At 41.2% G+C, this 21,861-nt stretch overlaps 1 protein-coding gene and 1 long non-coding RNA gene across 6 annotated transcripts in view; one reads left to right on the top strand and one right to left on the bottom strand.

Annotated features, from left to right (window-relative positions):
* The window catches only part of LOC144288524 (uncharacterized), a 53,958-nt gene extending 39,963 nt beyond the window's left edge, over window positions 1–13,995 (bottom strand). Inside the window, exons 1-2 of the long non-coding RNA XR_013356389.1 lie at window positions 13,566–13,995; window positions 10,587–10,676 (exon numbers count right to left, since the gene is read on the bottom strand). This is a non-coding gene — a long non-coding RNA (uncharacterized LOC144288524). The remainder of the gene's footprint in view (window positions 1–10,586; window positions 10,677–13,565) is intronic.
* The window catches only part of MET (MET proto-oncogene, receptor tyrosine kinase), a 126,506-nt gene that overhangs the window by 102,554 nt on the left and 2,091 nt on the right, over window positions 1–21,861 (top strand). For 3 of the 5 annotated variants that reach the window (XM_077856031.1, XM_077856028.1, XM_077856030.1), the window contains 2 exons: window positions 7,718–7,854; window positions 7,964–10,135. In XM_077856031.1, the coding sequence (XP_077712157.1) occupies window positions 7,718–7,854; window positions 7,964–8,174 (348 nt within the window). In that variant the 3' untranslated portion in view covers window positions 8,175–10,135. Of the gene's footprint in view, window positions 1–7,717; window positions 7,855–7,963; window positions 10,136–21,483; window positions 21,613–21,861 lie in introns of those variants that run through there. The other 2 variants (XR_013356388.1, XR_013356387.1) reach the window with 1 other exon arrangement.

Here is a 21,861-nt window from a genome sequence, read left to right as displayed (position 1 = left end):
TCTGAGTATGGCTTTGGGAAGTGAGAAGTCATCTGCCCTCCTCCCCGTGAGTCAGCAGGTTTCAAAGACACTGTGGTCTTCAAGTGAAAGCAGAATTTCAGTTCCTGAGGAAGTGGGGGAGGCATTAAAGTCTAAGTTGAGAGTGACTGGGAGTTTGTTTTCAATAAACGTGTTACAGGATGTAGTGGAGGGATGAGACCTTGGAGTGGAAAAGATTAATAAAGGACGAGATAGTACATTCTAGAGCGTAATCCCTGGGATTTTGATCCTGAAAGATTCTGAAAAAGATGAAAGAAATGGCTAAAGAGGGAGACTGGGAACGTGTTGGTGACGGTGACGGGTGAAGGCATAATAAGGCAGGGAGAATTAGCCTGTCCGCAAAGAGCATACATTCCACCCCGACTGTTAGTCGCCATCAGGAACCAGACCGACGCTTACAACTCAGTAAGCCAAAATAACTTGGTTTTTTATAATAGGCAAAAGATTTGAATAGACCTTTCACCAAAGAGATACGTGGATAGCTAGCAATAAACACATGGAAACATATCCCCACGCGAGGCTTGTACGTGAATGTTCACAGTCCTGTTATCCATAATAGGAAAAAACCAGGAGCAATCCTAATGTCCCTCAGCTGGTGAACGGATGAGCAAAACATGTCATTTCTATACGATGGATCACTACCAGTCAGCACTATAGGGAACTGCTTGCTGATGCCTGCAACATGGATAAACCTCAGAAATACCGTGTCCAGCAAAAGAAGGCAGACTCACAAGATTGTATATTGAATGAAATGAAATTTCTAGAAAGCAGCAAAACTAGAGAGACGACAAACAGATCAGTGGTTGCCTGGATACTGAGGGCAGGAGGAAAGATTGACCACAAACAGGAGTGGAGAACTTTCTGGGGTGTTGGAATTGGTCTAAAAACTGAATTTCGGGGGCACCGGCGTGGCTCAGTCAATTAAGCAGCCAACTCTTGATTTCTGCAGAGGTCGGGAGCTCTGGGTTATGAGATGCAGCCGTGCCTCAGGCTCTGTGCTCATCCAGGAGTCCGGTTGAGATTCTCTTCTCCCTCTGCCCCTCCCCCCGCCCCCACTTGTGCATTCTCTCTCTCTCTCTCTCTCTCTCTCTCCCCCTCCCACTCTCCCTCTCAAATAACTAACTGACTAACTAACTAAATACATCTTTTTTAAAAATTGAATTGTGATGATAGCTGCACAAATAAATATACTAAACATCGTTGACTCACCCTAAAAAATGGCAGATTTTATGATACATAAGTGATACCTCAGCAAAGCTTTTTAAACAAAACCAAAAAAAGAAACTGATGAAATCTTGACTATTCAAGGCAAGAGTTGTGATTCTGAGGTTTTATTCTTTTTATTTTTTTATTTTATTTTATTTTATCTTATCTTATCTTATCTTATTTTATTTTATTTTATTTTATTTTATTTTGATTCTGAGGTTTTAGACAACCCCACACACGTACACACAGCGCGGAGGCCACCACTCCTTAGACAGCAGTTGTCACTCAGATTCTTGGCTGGAAATGCGCACTGGCTCCTGACGTGCAGAGCTGGGTCTCTCTCCCTCTCACGGAAGGACACCGTATCCCATGTAAAGGGTGGACGGGAGTCCTCCGTCTGGGTGCTGCGGCGGCAAATGCTCATGGACTGTGTGGATAAGCTCGCCCTAACTTTAATTTCCAAGACCTCACAATCCTTTGAATGTTGTCATGGAACATTCCCAAAAGCACGTGATAAGCTTGTAGGTAGAGACCCCGAAGCCGAAACCTGCCTGCGTATAGGAAGGTCTACTTTCTCACCGATGCCCAGAGGGAGCTCAGCTAAAATCTGAATCCTCTTGAAGCCCATTCAAGCATAACACGAGTCTCTCATACCCAGCCTCGTACAGTGTGCAGCACTTCATGCAAGTGCTTCCAGTAACGTCAGCATGGACCTCCCAGGTGCTCACCCAGCGGGCCTCTTCACCCTGCTGCAGCGCTCGGACGTTGTTCACCACCCCTTCCTTCTCAAAATGTTCTCCTCTGGTTTCTGGGCCACTGTACCATCTGGTTCTCCTCTTGATTCTGGGTTATGTTTTCTTTAACCTTGACGCCTTCTCTCCCGTCTCTCACATCCCACGTGCAACTGTCCCTCAGGATTTTTGAGGGGAGGAGGGAGGTCTTTAGGCATCAACCTCCTCAATAATTTCAACCATTCCCATCAACAGTAACCGTCGAATCTCTCTTCCTGGATTGTTTTCATCAGCACCACAAAGTCACCATGTTCAAAGTCCATTTCTTTGTCCAGTCCTGTGAACTGGCAATCCTTCATTTTTTGTTTCTATTAATGGCGTCATCATTCTGCAATACCAGCTGTACCCTTTTTAATCATTATGCTATACCAGCTGTACCCTTTTTTTTTTTCCAGCTGTACCCTTTTTTAAGAATTGTTCTTCAAGTTTTGAAGCATCACCACCACCACCACCACTCCTAGGATATAGAAGTTCCATCATCCAGGAAAATTTCCCTGTGCCCCTTTGTAGTTAACCCCTATGCTGTCCCTAGGACCTGGAAAGCACAGGTCTGTTCCTGTCTCTATAGTTTTACCTTTTCTAGAATGTTGTATAAATGGAGTCATATACTCTTTCCATCATTCCTTAAAGGGCCTTTGATTCTGTTTCCTTTTACTTAGAATAAGGCATTTGAGGGTTATCCATGCTGTTCCAGTAGTATCAATGTATCTAGATGTTCTCCGCTTTTTTCAATTGTCGCAAAGAACCCATAAGAGAAAACTGCCCATCTCAATTATTTTTAAGTGTATGGCACTTAGTGTTAACTGACTAGAGACACGTTGTTGTGCAACCCATCTGTAGAACTTCTTCATCTTGCAAAACTGAAACTCTATACCCGTTGAAAATTCCCCGTCTCCCCCTCCCAACAGCCTATCTGTTTCTAAGAGCTTGACTACTTCAGATACCTCATGTAAGGGGAGTCATATAGTATTTGTCTTTTTGTGACTGGCTTGTTTCACTTAGCCTGATGTCCTCAAGATCCATTGTATGTTGAAGCATATGACGGGATTTTTTTTAAGGCCAAGTGATTTTCCATTATATGTTTGTACCACATTTTCTTTATTCATCTGTTGATGGGCATTAGGGTTGCTTCCATCTCTCGGCTATTGTAATAGCATCGTTATGAGCATGGATGTGAAAATATCTCAAGATACTGATTTCATTTCCTTTGATTATTTATGCATAAGTAGGATTGCTGGATCATATGGTAGTGGTTTTTTGGTAGTTTCCATTTTTAATTTTTTGAGGAATCTCCATACTGTTTTCCATAACAGAGTCACTCATCCCTTTTTATTTCTGAATGGTATTCCATTGTACAGATGTTCCACATTTTGTTTATCGTTTCACCGATTTGAAGGACAGTTGGGTTCTTTCTAGTTTGAAGCCATACTTGTACATAGTTACGAATGCTAAACATTTGCTTAAAGGTTTTGTGTGGAAAGGTTTATTTTTGGGGGGTAAAAATCCAGAAGTAGGATTACTGGGTTGTAAGATAAGTGTATATTTAACTCTGTGAGACACTGCCAACTGTTTCCCACAGGGCCTGCTGTATCATTTTATATTCCTGACAGTAAAATGTAAGAGTTCTAGTTGTTTAGCATCCTCACCTGCACTTGACATTGTCAGTTTGGAAGTTTTAGCCATTCTACTAGGCGGTAGTGGTGTCTCGTTTTCTTTTCAATTCATATTTCCCAAGTGATTAGTGATGCTAAGCATCTTTTCATGTTTATTTGCCATTCTTCTGTCGCCTTTAGTGAACTGTGTGCTCAAATCCTTTGCCCATTTTTTTATTTTTTTATTTTTTTTATTTTATTTTTTTTATTTATGATAGTCACAGAGAGAGAGAGAGAGAGGCAGAGACACAGGCAGAGGGAGAAGCAGGCTCCATGCACCGGGAGCCCGATGTGGGATTCGATCCCGGGTCTCCAGGATCGCGCCCTGGGCCAAAGGCAGGCGCCAAACCGCTGTGCCACCCAGGGATCCCCCTTTGCCCATTTTTTTTTAAGTTTTAGAAGTTAATCTGTTTTTTTAATGGTTTATTTCTTTATTATTGAGTTGTTAGAATTCTTTATATATTTTTGGATTATTATTGTTAATTGTTATCAAAAATTCATGTTTTTGCAAATATTTTTTTCTAGTCTTTTCATCTTTTACTGGTATCTTTCAAAGAGCAGAAGTTTTAAATTTTTTGGAAAATTTTCTCAATTTACCAGTTGATAAAATGTTATTAATGTATCCATTTTTTTAATCAGTTGTGGATTTTTTGCAAATCATGTTGTATCTCAATTTACCCACTCTTGAGTACTTGAATCTGACTGTCTCCATTCCTTGCTTGCCTTAGCTGTGTCACTTTCTATCATTTTTTGTGGCTTATATAATACTCTGTCATGTCTAATAACTGCTTTGATCTTCACCTTTGATAAAGTTAGGTAGAGATTCTTCAGGTGAGCTCACTGCTGGTGCTCAGATACTCAGAATGGCTGGTCCGTGCACCCGTTAAATGCGAATGGCTGAGCTCTCCTGTCTAGAAACTAAAACTGACTAATGCATAAGCGTTGAACATCTACCTCTCCCTCTCTTTCTCTCTCCCCTTTTCGTTTTCTCTCTCTCTCCCTCTTTTTCTTCCCTTCCTCCCTCCCTTCCTCTTTCTCCTCCTTCCTTCTTTCTCTCCCTCCTACTCCCTGCCCACCCCTAGCCTCTCTTTTCTAGGTCGGCCTCATTCTCCTTCACTCTCTCCCCCACCATCTTGTCAGTCCCAAGCTATGCCAGAGAGTTGGAATGCAGGCAGTCCTGTGCTTTTCCTGAAAGCTGCCTCCCTCTCACCGCTCCTGTCCTGAGTCCTCCAGCCCTCCTCTGATTCCCATTTCCCAAGTCCTATAATTCCTCAGAAATTTATCAATCTCTGTCTCCATTTTTGAATTTGCTTCCAAATAAACCTATAGCCAAGGCTATGGGTTAGGAGACCTAATCACAGACACAGACAAGTAACCAGCCTCTCAAAACTTTGGTTTCCTCATCCTTAGAGCATCTATAAGACCAGTTACATTACAGGGTTTTTATAAGGATTAACTAAAATAATCTTTTTTTAAAGGACATGATGGCTGTTCCTGGCTTATTGTATGATATATACTCTTTCCTACCACCCTAATTTGGGAGTCAGTCTCATTGGGTTCCATGTTGCCAAGATGCAGTAGCGCCCCTCACCTGTTCTTGTTCAGAAACTCCTCTGGCTGGTCTCCTTATGTGAATGGGCTTCCCGTATTTGTCTAAAGCGTAGTGTTTATTGTAGGTGCAATTTCCTGGAGCCCAACCGCATGTCCCATCCATTTCAGCTTAGCTCACTTTCAACACTCAAAAACTCCCACAGTATGCTCTTGTTTCAACCTTATCTATCGCTTATCCCCCTCATCTACTCTACGCATCAAGGAGAGTGACCTAATGTTCTTATGGTTGAAAAAAACACACAAGTACCTCATCTCTAGAGCCATTCCCTCCATCCAGAGCTCTTCCTGCCTGCACATTCTATGCACCTAGAAAACAAATGCTCCCCACTCTTGAAGTCTAGGGCAGCCCAGGTGGCTCAGGGGTTTAGTGCCGCCTTCAGTCCAGGGCGTGATCCTGGAGACCCAAGATCGAGTCCCATGTCAGGCTCCCTGTATGGGGCCTGCTTCTCCCTCTGCCTGTGTGTGTCTCTGCCTCTCTCCCTCTCTCTCTCTCTCTCTCTCTCTCTCTGCCGCTCATGAATAAATAAATAAAATCTTTAAAAAAAAAAATCTACTGTCACTTTCCTCCTGAAGCCTTTCTCAGTACCCCAACCTTACCTCTTTGACTTTTCATAGCATTTGTACCTCTTTTCTACTATTGCTCTGTATTACTCTATCTAACTGTTCTGTGTGACAGTTGGTTGACAGTTAATACTCTTAACCCTGTTAAATCAACCTTAGGCTCATGCAGTAACTTGGACAGTAACCTACTTGTGCACCAAGTGTCAGTAGATACTTGTTATATTGATTTAAACTTCAATGCAAATTCTGTAACTTAAAGGTTAACACAGTGGAGTTGTCAGAAGTGGCTCATAAGATATTCAGTTTTTGGAAACTTCGATTTTGAAAGGCTGCAGGGGCCAACGGTTATTTAGTTCCCACCTGGGAAAGAGTGTTTTCTCTATTTAAATCAAGGCAGTCAGTGGCCTTAAAGGGTTCTTGCACTTGGCAGAGGGAAAGCCATTAATGGAGAGGGAAAGCCATTAATGGAGATTTGTATCAGCAACTACAGTATCTACCTCGTTTTTGTGGGGCTGTCACAGTGTTCAGATAGACATGCTTTATTCTCCTGGCTGAATGCTACAAGCTGCACTTGCTTCTCAATGTTCTATTTTCCTACCCTGCCTGTCTGGTCTGTGTTCTCCTTTCCCTCCAAGCCTCCTTTTTCTCAGGGCCTCCTTTCTGCCCTCCTATGCTTCTTGGTCGTCAGTGGCCTAGATGTGTTGCTAAGGAAGAGCTGATTTCCTGGGTCCTCAGCCAGCGGGTCCACACATGCCGAATTACTCTCTTTGTGTCACTCTCACTTTGGCACACGTCCAGGGGGAGATAATATGTATGACCTAGTGTATTCCAAGTAAAGTGCTTTAAATCAAGAAATTGCATATTTAGTGCAGTTTAGTAGACCAAGTAAGACCCAAGAGTCAAGAACTCTTAAATGTTTATCCCAGTGTGAATTCAGATTTATTGGGGGAATTTCTAGCAAGTCACTTAACCTCTCTATGTCCCTATAATATTCCAACAAAGTACTAATACAGCTGTTTTATATTAATCTTGTACTTTAACATTCTTAAATTACATTTATTTTATTGAAATTAGTTTTCAATAGAGAACCTTCTTGCCTTGCAGTTTTATCACTTCTGATTTTTAATATGAATTTGTACTTACACTGACTTAGAGTTTGCCTTTTAACATTAACAGTTAGATGTGGTTACATTTCTTTTTGATTCTTGGTGTTTTGTTGATGGTTACATTTTTTTTTAAGATTTTATTTATTTATTCATGATAGACATAGAGAGAGAGAGGCAGAGACACAGGCAGAGGGAGAAGCAGGCTCTATGCCAAGAGCCCGACGCGGGACTCGATCCCGGGACTCCAGGATCGCACCCTGGGCCAAAGGCAGGCGCTAAACCGCTGAGCCACCCGGGGATCCCTATGGTTACATTTCTTAAAGAGTATTTACACTTATTAGGAAATCCAACAAATTTAAATCTTGGAAAGCTTCCTTTATCTTCTTTTATGAATCATATAAAATTGTACTGAAACTATTGGCAAAGAGAAAGATAGAGACGTGTTAATGCTTTGATCCTATGAGAACCTGAGAACTGTACTGTACTAACTGTAGATGAAATCTTAATCATCATGTGGACTTCAGACATTCTTTTTAAAAACCTTACATTTGCTTATAATCTAAACTTTATCCAATTCCGGTGCAATCATAAAATGTATAGCTTCCTAATTGCCTTTAAGGAAATGTTTGCCCCAACAAGCAATGGTATCGAATATGCTCAGCTCAATTTAGTTATCAAGACCTACTCATCACCTTTCATGTTCATACGGTCACAGTCCTCACCTGGATTCTCCCTTCCGTTGTTTGACTAGTGGTCCTTTGGCGTGCTCCTCTGGGAACTGATGACAAGAGGAGCACCACCTTATCCTGACGTCAACACCTTTGATATAACAGTTTACTTGTTGCAAGGCAGAAGGCTCCTGCAACCCGAATACTGCCCAGATCCCTTGTAAGTAGGAATTTTGACAGAAATCTCCTGTCATGCCTATATTCTTTACTTTTTCCAAAGTGCCTGCCTTCATGATGTCTGTCATAGCATTTCTTCCTTTTTGAAATAGATACGAAGTGATGCTAAAATGCTGGCACCCTAGAGCTGAACTGCGCCCATCTTTTTCTGAACTGGTCTCCAGGATATCAGCAATATTCTCTACTTTCATTGGGGAGCACTATGTCCATGTGAACGCCACTTATGTGAATGTCAAATGTGTTGCTCCATACCCTTCTCTCTTGTCATCACAAGATAACATTGATGGCGAGGGGGACACATGATGGAAGGATACCTCATCAGCTCCCTTCTGAGAAACGTCATAGAACTTTCCAAACAACAGTCTACACTTTGTTCGATGTTTTTTTCACTGCCTGTCCATTGAAAGGGCACCAGATATTTTTTGCTTTTGCCAAGATTGCACTATTATAGGACTTTATATTGCTATTTAAAATGACTAGATTCTAAGGAATTTCTCCACTGACAGAGCCAGAAGCTTTGTCCCCTAGGCCAGTGACCAACAGCAACCGCACAGCTGTGATGATGCTCCTGTACATTCAGGCCAAAACCTGAATTCTAGGTTGAAATCTTTAAAAATCAGGATCCTCCATGGTTTCATATGAGAAACAGAGGCAATGAATTCTGAGGGTTCTTGATCACAGAAAATTCAGAAGAAGTGGTAAACTTCAGGACAGACATGGCCCCAGTACCAAGCCATTCAATTAGAATCAAAGTGTTTCAAAGAACTTTCATGTGTTGTATGGTCACTAACATTTTTTGTTACTGATGTTGTCATTTTCCCATTAGGCAAACATTCCCTTTTAAATTTTTGTTATCACATTCCTTTTAATGGAGAAATATCGATAGGCAACACAGTGAACATTTCAAAATGGCAGGATATGAAATTAATAGGGATATTTACATATTGTACATAGATGACATTAAGAAGGTTCATAAAATAGCTTAGTCACAATGAAATATTTAGTTGTCATTTAGAAATCAACTGAGAATGATACTGTTCTAATGGTTGTGGACATTTAGATGGTTTGTCTGTATTTTTTTTTTAATGAAGATTCTGAAAATAAAACAAGTGATTTTTGATCGGTGTTTTTAAAGGTAACCAGCATGTTTTTAAAGCAGGATACATCTGACTATAAGGTTCATTCGTTCCAATCATGGCTCACGTAGGGCAAAGAAAGGATCAATGGACTGGAAATATTAGCCTCTTTCTCAGGTGGCAGCTTCCCACTCCACAAGCAATTGGAGGTAATAAAACTTTCTGGGAGTCCAGTTTTTCATTAGGGTATGCTTTGTGTGAAGCAAGACATATTTTACAAAGAAATAAAAGCGATTGAAAGTTCCAGCCATTTCACCTGGATGAACAGTTATTCTGGGCAGGACTTTTGTAATGTTTTGTTCTGTGGGATTTTGTGCTTACTACTGTATAGTGCATGTGGCACAGGATACTCTGTTTTTGTCAATGTAAACACTTAAAGTATTATATTTTTATAAAAATGTTTATTTTTAATGATATAAGAAAACTTTTGTTAGGCCACGAAAATACTGCACTGTGAACATTTCAGACAAGGTATGTCAGACTTGGATTATTAAAAACATAGTTCTCAATGGCTGTAAATAGTGATAAGGAAATGTACCGATTGCCAGTACACCCCACCCTCATTACATCACCAGGACTTGAAGCCAAGGGTTAACACAGCAAGCTACAAAGAGAGTGTGTTACACTGAAGCTCAGTAGTAGAGCTGGGCCGATATTACAAGAGAGTGATTACAACCTAAACTGTTTGACAATGGTGGAATTTACCAGAAGACACAAAGGATTGTGCTGCAGAGATATATTCCAATTTAAATACTGTTTCAGAAGAGTAAAGAGTGATACTAATGCACAAATATTGCAAATGGTAGGTAACAAAAAAGCTCTGCAGAAACAGATACCTACTAGCAAGAGGATGAATGCATCAGGAACAGAAACAGCTTGTGGAAACAACCCATCAACAAGACCACACACCTGTATATATGCTTAAGAAGGCTGCAATGTGAAAATCATATTTGCTATTTATGAACATGTCCTTAGGTTAATGTGTCTGGACAGATTGTGAGAGTAAGTGGTTCTTCTAAGAATTAGATACTTGTCACTGCCTATACCTGCAGTTGAGCTGAATGGTACTTTGTATGTTAATAGTTGTTGTTTTGATAAATCATACAATTAAAGTAATGTATCATCTTGTTCCTGAGAGTTGGTTATTGCTAGTCATGCTTGATTACCTATTCCATTTACATAATGACAGAGGAAGCCTAAGATTGATTTCACCAGGCTGCATCAAGATCATCCATATATGAGAACCTCAGTTAATTCCTGGACAGCTAAAGGAACTTGCATCCTTGAATCTCAGGAAGTCTCTGTCTTTCTAAGAGTGGTTTGCCCTGAGTTCCCAAATTACCCGCATTTCTCTTGCAACTGCTAGAGCACCTGTCTCCTACTTTTAGCATGACACTCTTCTCCAGCAAGGTGCATCCTTGGACCAGACACTATGACAATAAAGCTGAAAACCTATAGTTGGCAGAGAGGTATCTAGTTGGGTGTTGGAGGAGAGAGGCCTTCTTAGCCCCTTAAAACTACCCTTTCCATATACACAGGTTCCCACCCATCAGAAACCCCCAGCTACTAGAAAACATACCTTCAGGTTACCTCGTGAATATTCTTGTAATGGTAAGGGGATTCAAAGGTGATAGTTCAGTCATCTAAAAATCGCTGGCACTTGAGCAATCTGGTTTCAAAAAAGACCCAAAATTAAACTGATGCTTACAAAATATGGTGGGGGCTGATTCTTTATGAGAGAGCATTCATTCCTTGTACACAGTGGCACTCCCTCCTAGCCAAGAAATGCACCTCTATAAGAAACTCGATCAGACTCCATACCCCTGAAGGAAGGACAAGAACCTGTCATCTTTATATCCCTCATATCTGGCACTTAGTAGCTTCTGAAATAATTGCTGAACTGAAACCAAATGTTCCTATCCTTAATCACTTTAAACCACCACAGATACAGTTATTACCTATGTAGCTTGCATGATATTTGGTAAACAATGACGTGGGCAGGGATAAAAGGATCCTCTTTTGCAAAATTTTGCTTGATGCTCTGAATTTTTTTTTTTTTAAGTAGGCTCTATACCCAGGGTGGAGCCCAACGCAGGACTTGAATTCATAACCCTGAGATCAAGATCTGGGCTGAAATCAAGAGTCAGACACCCAACTGACTGAGCCACCCAGGTGTCTCAAATGCTCTGAATTTTTAATTATAGGATTTTTCATTTTACAATGCAAGCACCACTTATATTTTTGCCCTTTCTGACCTACATAGCAAATTGCATCCTTAAAGAAATACGGGGAAGGAATATATAACCTGTGAAAGCTCATCAAATGTTGACAGACATTCTACATTATTAATCTACCCAACCTGGTTCAAGAAACAAGTTAGCATTATATAAAAGAAATTGATTAGTATTTCATTTAATTCAACTCATATTTTTTGAGCAGCTACAAATGTCAAGCACATATACTAGGTAATGGAGATTTAAGAATACAGTCCCTCCCACCCCAAGGAATTTAATGGAAGAGACAAATAAAATTATACAACTAGTGCATATTATAACCATGCATTTCTTAGATCTGTAAACTATCTTGAAGAGACCTCACAGTTTATAAGTGGAAGATTGTATCTTTGGACCCCCTTCCCCCACTTCTCAATCCCATCCCCCACCCCTAGCTACCATGAATCTACTCTTGGTGTTCTTGTTTTTTATTTTGTTGATGATTTCCTTTGCTGTGCAGAAGCTTTTGTTTTTTTTATTGAAAGAGAGAGTATGTGTGAGTGTGTGTGTGTGTGTGTGTGTGCGTGCAAGCAGGGGAGGGGCAGAGGGGGAGAGAGAGAGAGGATCCCAAACAGGCTCCATGCTCAGCACAGAGCCCAGCACGGGGCTCAATCTCAAGATGGTGAGGTCATGATCTGAGCCAAAATCAAGAGGCAGATGCCCAGCTTACTGAGTCACCCGGGCACCCCTGTGCAGAAACTTTCTAGTTTGATGGAGGCCTACTTGTTTATTTTTGCTTTTGTTACCATTGCTTTTGGCATCAGACTCAAAAAACCATTGCCAAGAGTTTACTCCCTATGTTTTCTTTTAGGGGTGTTATGGCTTTAGATCTTATGTCCAAGCCCTCAAGTCATTTTGAGTTGAATTTGTGTATGGTGTACGATGGTAGTCAGTTTCCTTTTCTTACATGTGGCTGTTCAGTTTTCTCAACACCATTTATTGAAAAAACTGTCCTTTCCTCATTACATATTATTGGCTCTGTTGTAAATTAATTGACCATATGCATGGGTTTATTTCTGAGCCCTTTATTCTGTTCCATTGATTGGTGTGTCTGTTTTTATCCAATACCATACTGTTTTGATTACTATAGCTTTGTAATATCACATGAAATCACAGATTAAACATTCCAAAGTGAAGCCTGCTAGGCAAATAGATCAAACCCTGACCTACCTTGGGCAAAACATTGAGCCTCTCTCAAATATACTAACCCCACTTACTTCACAAAGTTGTTTGAGGACTAAAAATAATAGCATGGAAAGGTACCTAGTACACCATAGTTGCTCATTAACTGTGATATTATTATTATCTTCAATCTTGGACAGTGGAGCCCATGTAAAGGTAACTTGATTGAAGGGGGAAATTAAGCCTGAAAGGGACCTTATAGATGTTTAAATCCAAATCCTTACCTCATTCACCTCCTACCTGCTTTATACGGTAAACACAGAGCTGCCATTTCATCTTATCCTTGAGTACTGAGGTGGCAGTGTGGTGTGTGTGTGTGTCGAGGAGGGCAGGGTGATGAGAAGGGTGACAAGACAGTGACAGAAGGGTGGCACCTTTCCTTCTAGTGCTGGACACCTGAAGCATACATCCCCCTCTTCTTCTTTCCTTAAATTCCCTACTATTTCTTTAATCACTTCTCTAATGACTAATTTCCTTTCTTCTTGTTTAGTCTTTGGACCTAGAATATACAACAGACATGGGGGGAAGAAACCAATCTGTCTAAATTACAGGAAAGTTGCACAAAAGCACAATGACAGGAGTCACAATTCTCAGTATTCAACATCTAGAGCTTATTACTGTTCTTTGTTTTCCTCGAATGGATGATTAATGATTATTCAGGTCCAGGGAAAAGTGGGCTAAGTACAGTATTGTTTTAGTTACATGATGTGTGTTTGGAAGATAAGGAATGCTACGTTAATATTGCAGTCCCTCTGGATGACTAGACATACACAGGTAACCACACAGTTGAGACAACTGCAGGAGATAGGTACGCAGGTATTATGCTCCAAAGTAAGAAATGCTTACTGCTTTGGATTCCATAAGGCGTTTTTCCTTTTCATACTTGACATTTTTCTTCAAGGCTATCTCGAGTCCCTATCTATCAAAAATTGGAAATAAGTTCGGTCATAAACCAGTGAAATATTTCAGTTGGCGAAGTGAAGGTAATAAAACAGAGGCTCGTCCAAACTGTCCTTTGTAGTAAATTACACCCGAGGCCTAGATTACGTCAGCCTAAGGTATTGATCACGACGCTGAGAGGTTTATAACTACTATTGACTTACCGTGCGACCCGGGAGCAGAAATCTAGGAAAATTGCAAAAGCATATCTCTGGTAATGAAAAGCCCATCATTAATAGAACTTCCTATCCTGTCATCTAACTAGTGCTCTGTTGGCTTTAAGGCAAATATTTAACAAATGCTGGAAACAAGGATTTTTGCTTTCTCCTTTTATTCCGTTGCGTGCTTCTGAGTTATTCTGATCAATGTGTTTCCCTTCTTAATGATAAAAAATATAGGTTTAAAAAAAAGTCATGAATTAATTAGTCCCATATAAAAATTTGCATCCAATCATTCAAACGGCTGTTAATCCTATATTAATATTTTTAAATTTTTTTTTACTAAGAGCTAATTCCCCGTATGGACTAATTTAGAATAGGGCTACTGTCCTAGTCTCCTGGGCAGTAAAACCCTACCTGGTTGAGCATTCTGAAAACTGGTTGATGTCAAAGAAGCAATTCCAAAATGGAACTGGACATATATAGGATGCATAAACAGAATGTTTAATTTAAGGAAACCAGCATCAATTGAACGCTTGAAGCTCTGGATCCAGACTACAATAATAATTAATTTTTATCCTTTTTTTGAAAAGAAGCCCTTTGTCTTTCGGCATTCACTTTTTCATTGTCCCATGCGTACATTCTTTTCACCACATGAGCTCCAGGCTGGCAAAAACATCCACTAATCCTTAGACCTCTGGGTTGGAACGACAAAAATGCATAAAATCTTACCAGGCCAAAAGAGATCAACTTTAAAAATCTTTGGCATCCAAACATGTCAGAACTGTTTTTCACTGACTCCCCAAGCCATTTGTGTTCCCCACTATGGTCCATGGGACCTATAATATCACTTCCTACTTTTATTGGGCAGTCTGGAATTTTTAAGAACCATACATATTTCATTTACCTTTCTGGCTTGTTTATAATTTTCACAGTTGTCCTAGAAGTTTTCTTTCTGTCTCTAATTCCAAAAGTATTGGAGGTGGTAATGGACACACTGCTCTCTGCCAGCTGAAGCCGTCACTTTGACGTTTGCCCCTGTGTTCTGGGTGACATCTGTTCTTTCCATTATAGGCAAGCTGGGCCCTTCCTCCTGTAGAACTGCGCTGAACAACCACCATATTTATCAGAGGCAATGGTGCTTGTAAACAAGAAATGCTAAATTCAGAGTCTCTGTGAAATCCTGCCACACACATCTGAAGTCAGACGCATGATCTTCAGACATGATTTCAGAAGTCCCAAAAAAGGAAAATCACAGAGAAACCCAAATATCCTATCAGGATATTTTTGCAAGCTGTTTCTAATTTTTCTTTGGACTAAGAGAATTAAACATAGGGAATTTAAATTCTCTTCGGTGGTAGCTGAGGGGTCTGTGAAAACACACTCGGGTAAAGCAAGAAGTCGCTATCACAGAGATACTGGAAAAACATATTTCAGAAGGAAAACATCCAGTGTTAAAACTACATAGATATTTTTTTTTCTGAAAATGAACTTAATTGGTAAAACTAATAATGATGATACTAATGATCTCATCCCAGAACACATCACAGGAATTAATGACTGTCTGGCAGCTAATGGGCTAAGGTAATGCTCTCAGGAATTGGTCTTGCTTAATGAAATGCTGCTTGTTTAGTAAACGAATGCTTAAAATGACAGTAGTAAAAACTCAAGGCTGCCATCATCAAGCCTGGTTGATTCACAGGGAGAAAAAAAAAAGCTAAACACAATGTGTCACATGCTGCTCTTACTTTTTTATTCATTTGCGATTCAGAAAAAATACATGTCCTTTATAATTTTTTCTTCCATACATCTGTCTGCCACTTTTACTCTGGGGATATGTTTACTGATAGATTGTTTAACTGGCAGAGAATTAACCTGTTAATGAAAATGTAACCCCCTATAGCGCAGGCATATCAAACCTAAAATTATGATTTGCTTTGAATGGTTTTCTCTTAAATACTGTGATGTGAAAGACGTAGATCCTCCCAGTGGGCTCTAGACTATTGTCTCCAAATTATACTTAGTTTAGGAGTCGTTACATTACATCTTATTCCAGATTATTCTAACAACTGATTCGGCCCTCTCCATGTTGACTCTTCCTTATGATCCAAAACCAGCTGCCAAAACTATATATCTGATTACGTCATTTTCCAGCCTGAAAACTTGTACCCACACCTAGATATTCCCTGGGTCAATTCTTTATGTTGTTATGTCCTGTTTTGTTTTGTTTTTAGTGTATATCCTCATGGAAAAAAATTTTAGACCGAAAGAGATAGAGCGGACAGGAAATGCCCTCTGAGCACTCTCCCAAACCCTCCATCCTCACTTCCTACAGGGAAACAAAGTTAACACGTTCTTGTATATTCCGGAAATTTCCCCCTTAAGTTCTAAACTAAGCCACACACTTTCAGGACATTCTTCAAAAGCCTCCATTTTATTGACCAAACTGTCATTCATCATCATCTCCTAATCAAGAAATTATGTCTCTACCTTTGATGACTCTGAACTTCCACCAAAAATACCCCCTTTTGACATTAGCAGCATAAACAGGGCTAAACCAAGTCATTTGGACCATTGCCTTCACCCAAGCTGACTTAATAATTTGGTGCCCCTTCAAGCTGTTATTCTTAAAACATTTTTTCAACTTTTATTTAAATAGAAGATTGAAATGATGTTCTTTTAATAAAAAAAATTAAAGGAACAGATTTACTTCTTTCCATTTAACGAAGCAGAATCTAAACACTAAAAAAAAAAATCAGCAAGATATAATACTTTTCTAAAATTCTAGTTCTCTTTTACAATATTCCAACCAAACCAGCTCGGAAATTATAACGGGTTTTAAACTTAGGTAATAAAAATAAATCACCCATTCCTGATATGCAGCATTCTGTGAGGGATTATTTTCAGAGTTTCAGCTGACGGACAACTTTTAACTGACTGGAACTGTACTTAACGTGTGGCAAACATACACCACAGAGATGAGTTGTTTACTGTAGCAAGTTATTTTGCTTCGCTCCAACTGTCCTTTTGGCAGGAGCACACCCAACCTAATTTTGTCCGTTACATAAGGAGCCACATGTGGAAACCTGAATCAGCTGACATCCTATTACTGACTTAATCCAGCCATAATTCAGTGCGCAGTGACCTGATGGGCCCATGTCTTACTCTCATTCTGGAAAGCTCTCTGGCATAGAGGTCAGGGGACAGCCTCTGGGATCAGACACCGTAGGTTTGAATCATGTCCACCACTTATCAGCGGTGTGATTTTGGACAAGTTCAACCAACCTTTCCAAGCCTCAGTTTCCACATCGAGAACATGGAAATATGAGTTGGCGACTTCCTCATGACGCTGCATGAGAATTGAATGAAACGATGCACGCATAATTCTCAGTAAGTGGCAGTAATTATTTCTGGAGAGCTTGGCTTTATTACTATTAATGTTATCATTATCATACTCATCGCCATCATCACCATCATCATCCTCATCCTCCTCTACTTATAACCCGCCTTGTTCCTCAGGAAGATTCATTGTGGAAGAACCTAGAATAAAATTACCACCAAAGAGGTTCAAAGTTTAGCATAATCCAGAAATATGTGAAGGTAAAAGTCATGAAAACAGATGCCAGTTTTCTTTATCCTTTTTCATAGTACCAGCCTGGGTGTCAGGAACAGTGGGTCCACTTTACTACATGTGTGACCCTCGGTGTCACGATTCTTCCCTATAAAGTATGAGGATAATTATACTCACCGTGCTGGCTATAAATATTAAAAAATATAATATGGTTTTATACAAATATAGGTATCATTATGATCATTAGATTCATCAAAATATTCTTTTTAATTTCAAGAAATCTCCTTAGAATTCATCGGATGGATAAAATGTCCTCTAACCAACCCCAGCACTTCCCTTGCTCCAGCATAATTGCTGGAGCTGTTTACAGAGACCTGTCCTTAGCATCAGTGGGCTCAGGACTGGAGGGGGCCACGAATCTGCCCCTGGGCCTCAGCACGGGGCTTCTGGGTGCTCATTGCTAGCTGACCCTTAAACAACTCCACGTCCTCTTTGGAGTTCAAAGTTTGGGGCTGAAATCACTGCCCCTTCTCAAAGATAAACAAAAATGCAGATCTGAAGTGGTGTCCTGAGCTAACATGAAACAAGTGGAGTTGAATCTCATCAGGGCAGTGTTTTTCCAACATAATAAATTACTCTTTGTTTAAATCAGAAACTGAATTCATTTTATTTTCCAAAATCGGCCCTGCCAGGTTTCCTTGATTTAATTGTATCTTTTTCGTCTGCTGACAATGGAAAGCAGAAGAAAATAGTCTTGCTAAGGAAATGAAATATTACCAAGAAAAACAGGCATTCTCACACTGTATGAGTGGGCTTTTTTTTTTTCTCACATTCAATTTTTTTATAAGAAAAAAGGTCTCTACCCTCTGAAACAACAGCATTATTGCAGTTACTATTAGGTCATATCTACATGCCCCAAAAGAAAATGTTGGAAAGAAAATTAACTAGTTCATAAGGGTATGGACAACATTATTTTTAAAAGGAAATGGTTTTTCATGCATAGAAAGAATAACAAATCATAGCAAAGAAAAGTGAGAGTTGGAACAATTATTTAAATAATTCAAATAAAAATTCATGATTAAAGCCTCTGTGGAGTTCAGCTAAAATCATTTAGAGGGAACAAAAATTCACCAAATCGTGACTATAATTCTTCAATTTACTTAGCTCACACAGCCCTTTCTTGTATAGCAGAGAAAAGCTCAGTCTTGATCGACTGGTAAGGTCTTATAATGAAAGAATAAGATTTTGAAGTAAGAAAAGGCTAGGTTCCCATCCCTGCCCTGCCACTACTCAGCATTTGCCAGGGGGAAATTTTGGATTTTCATTTATTAAATTTTAAAATATTTTTGAGAGTCTTTGACATGATAGGCAGTGTTCTAAGGAAGGAAAAACACAGCAGGGAATATACTAGACAGGACTATTTGCTGCCATGGGGCATTTATTCCAAAGCAGGGAGAAGGAAAGAGAGAAAAAGAAAAAGAAGACTGGAGGGAGGGAGGGAGGGAGGGAGGGAGGGAGGAAGGAAGGAAGGAAGGAAGGAAGGAAGGAAGGAAGGAAGGAAGGAAGGAAGGAAGGAAAATGGATGGGTGTATAGGTAAATACACAAACCTTATTTTCAAATTGTTAGAAGTGCTGTGAAAGGAAAGAACCGCAGAAAAGGTAAGGCCTGGAATGGCCATTTGGCATAGGGGAAGCAGAAGAGGCCTAAGAAAGCAAAATGTGAGCTGAAGCTGGGGAGGATGAGCCAGCAGCCCCAGAGGCAGAGAGAACAGCAAGTGCAAAGGCTGTTTCTGGAAGCAAGAAAGGGCCCGTTGAAGCTCAGGAAACAGACCCACACGGCTGTCATGTGAAGATGTGAGTGACCACGAGTTAGGGATCTATTCTAACAGCAGTGGAAAGCTACGGAAGGGTGTCAGAGGGGCTTTTTATTTTTATTTTATTATTTTTTTTAATCAGATTATATTGTAATTTTATTTAATTTTTTTTAATTTATTTTTTATTGGTGTTCAATTTACTAACATACAGAATAACCCCCAGTGCCCGTCACCCATTCACTCCCACCCCCCGCCCTCCTCCCCTTCTACCACCCCTAGTTCGTTTCCCAGAGTTAGGAGTCTTTACGTTCTGTCTCCCTTTCTGATATTTCCCACACATTTCTTCCCCCTTCCCTTATATTCCCTTTCACTGTTATTTATATTCCCCAAATGAATGAGAACATATAATGTTTGTCCTTCTCCGACTGGCTTACTTCACTCAGCATAATACCCTCCAGTTCCATCCACGTTGAAGCAAATGGTGGGTATTTGTCATTTCTAATAGCTGAGGAATATTCCATTGTATACATAAACCACATCTTCTTTATCCATTCATCTTTCGTTGGACACCGAGGCTCCTTCCACAGTTTGGCTATCGTGGCTTTTTAAAGACCAGTTGAGCTGCTGAGTGACCACTGATTGTAGCAAAGCCCGGGAAGAAAGCAAAGCGGCTATTTAATAACATTTGGCAGGGGATCCTGGGGGGCTTGAAGCAGGAAGGGGCAGTCGAGGCAGAGATAAGTGAACAGATTAGAGACGCATTTTGAAGATAAAATGAATGAAACGTGCCGATGAACTGTCTGTGGTTATGGAGGGAAGGAAACCAGCAAAGGCAACTCTTAGATTTTTGGGTCACTCAAATAGATGGGTGGTGTCCCCACCTACTGAGAGAAAGCTGGGAGAGTCACAGGTCAGATCGAGAGTTCTTCCGACATTTCCACTGAAGCTGCTTTTAGACAAAGAACTGGAAATGCCAAGTAGGCATTGGAATACGTAAGTCTGAAGCCTAGAGGAGCAAAAACCATCAGCATTTGGTTGTATCAAGCCATGCAACCAGATGAGGGCCTCTAGGGGAAGAAGATAGAGAGGACCAGGATGGGACCACCGGGCACTACATGTTTAGAGGTCAGAGAGGTAAGATTGAGAAGAAGTTACTTAATTCATCATCAAATACAAACTTATCATATGGAAAAATTAAATTCAATTATGTATGCTTTGCTAGTAGCTGCTTAAAGCTACTTAACATTTGCTATTTCTTCCTTTTTTTTTTTTTAACCTTCTTCCCGCTCACCCACTCCCACCCTCCGAATGTGGTCGACCTCTGGTTCTAAGAAGAAGTGAGTCGCTCTGTACCCAAAGGAATTTAAAACTAACACCTCTTTCACCTCAGTTTATGTAGGTCCCAGGTGATGTAAGAAGCAAGCAAAGATCATGCACTAACCAGACGTTGTGCATCACAACTAGTAATTCCAGTAACAATGCTCCTCTAGGCTTCTGAAAAATTCCATCACATCCTAATTGCTCTGGAGTTCACATTACCAAATGGACACAAATTGTATCCAAGTCTGTTTTCTTTCATCTGAAATCAGAAAGACGTGCATCTTGCATTTGCCTGCTCCCCTTGAACACCATAACTCCCACTTCTACCACCGTGATGAGCTTATATGGCCATTGTTACAGCTCAAGCAGGTTCCCGAAAACAAAAATCGTAATGATCCACAGTTAACCTAGAGTTGTGTGCATCAGGCCTGGGCTCAGAAAAAAACAAAACAACTGTGGCTTCAACGAAATAAAGAGTTTCTCTCTTTTACACAAAACGAGTTGGAAGACAGGCAGTTGGGGCTGCTGTGGAGGCTGTAAGATGTGGTCAGGGACCCAGGCTGCCACCTTTCTGCCTGCCACACCAGCGAATGGCTTCTACCCTCATGGTCATCTCTGTGGCCCAGACGGCTTCCTGAGTTTTAGAAAGAAGGAGGAAAGGCTGAGTCAACATCCTCTCCCAACCTAAGGGGCCTGCAGGACTCTTCTAGAGCTATATTTGGCCAGAATCTAGAGTTCCCCCTAGAGGCAAGGGGGGCCTGGGAAGCTAGCATCTTGCTTTTGGCCTCAATACGCCAAGCTGAGCACCAGGGTTCTCTGCAGGGAGAATGGATGTGGCTGGGCAGCTAAGAACCTCTTACTGTGGTTGACCAGACCGCTAGCAACTAGTGATTTTTTATGCAATAAAACATTTAAGAATCTTTTTTTTTTTATTTATTTATGTTGGGAGAGAAAGAGCAAGCATGAGCTGGAGGAGGAGGAGAGGGAGAAGGAGAGGGGGAATCCTCAAGCCGACTACCTACTGAGGGCAGAGCCCAGCCTGGGGCTCGATCCTGGGAACCCGAAATTAGGAACCCCCCCAAGTCAGGGGTCGCCGGGCTGCACTGACCGAGCTAACCGGCACCGAAGACTCTTATCAGTGATCAATCCAAACACCGTGAGCCACCGACTCGCTCTCTACCTTGAGTCCTTTGATCAAGATTTATCCCAATCGCCGCAGATGCAGCATTTGAGGACCCGAATTGTCAGCCGCGCTCTTGGCTGAGCAGCGAGGCTGAGGCCGGGCTGCAGAGCTCCCCGCCGCTTCCCCCCGCTGAGCGAAGAGGAGCCATGCCGCCGGTCTGCGCAGGTGACCATGGCCCGCGAGGGGTCAGCCCCTGCCCCCCTGCACCTGTACTCTCCCTGCCCCTGCCGCCCCCCACACCCCTGCCCCTGCCCCTCCACCCCTGCCCCCCACCGCCCCCTGCACTCCTGCCCCTGCACCCCCACCCCCTGCACTCCTGCCTCTATACCCCCGCCCCCTGCCTCCCACCCCTGCACCCCCGCCCCCCTGCACACCCCTGCATCCCCACCCCCCTGCCCCTGCCCCCTCCGAACA

This window comes from Canis aureus, chromosome 18 (genome assembly GCF_053574225.1).
Source record: "Canis aureus isolate CA01 chromosome 18, VMU_Caureus_v.1.0, whole genome shotgun sequence".
In the NCBI taxonomy this organism is placed as follows: Eukaryota; Metazoa; Chordata; class Mammalia; order Carnivora; family Canidae; genus Canis; species Canis aureus.
This window is presented reverse-complemented; position numbering and strand designations above follow the sequence as displayed.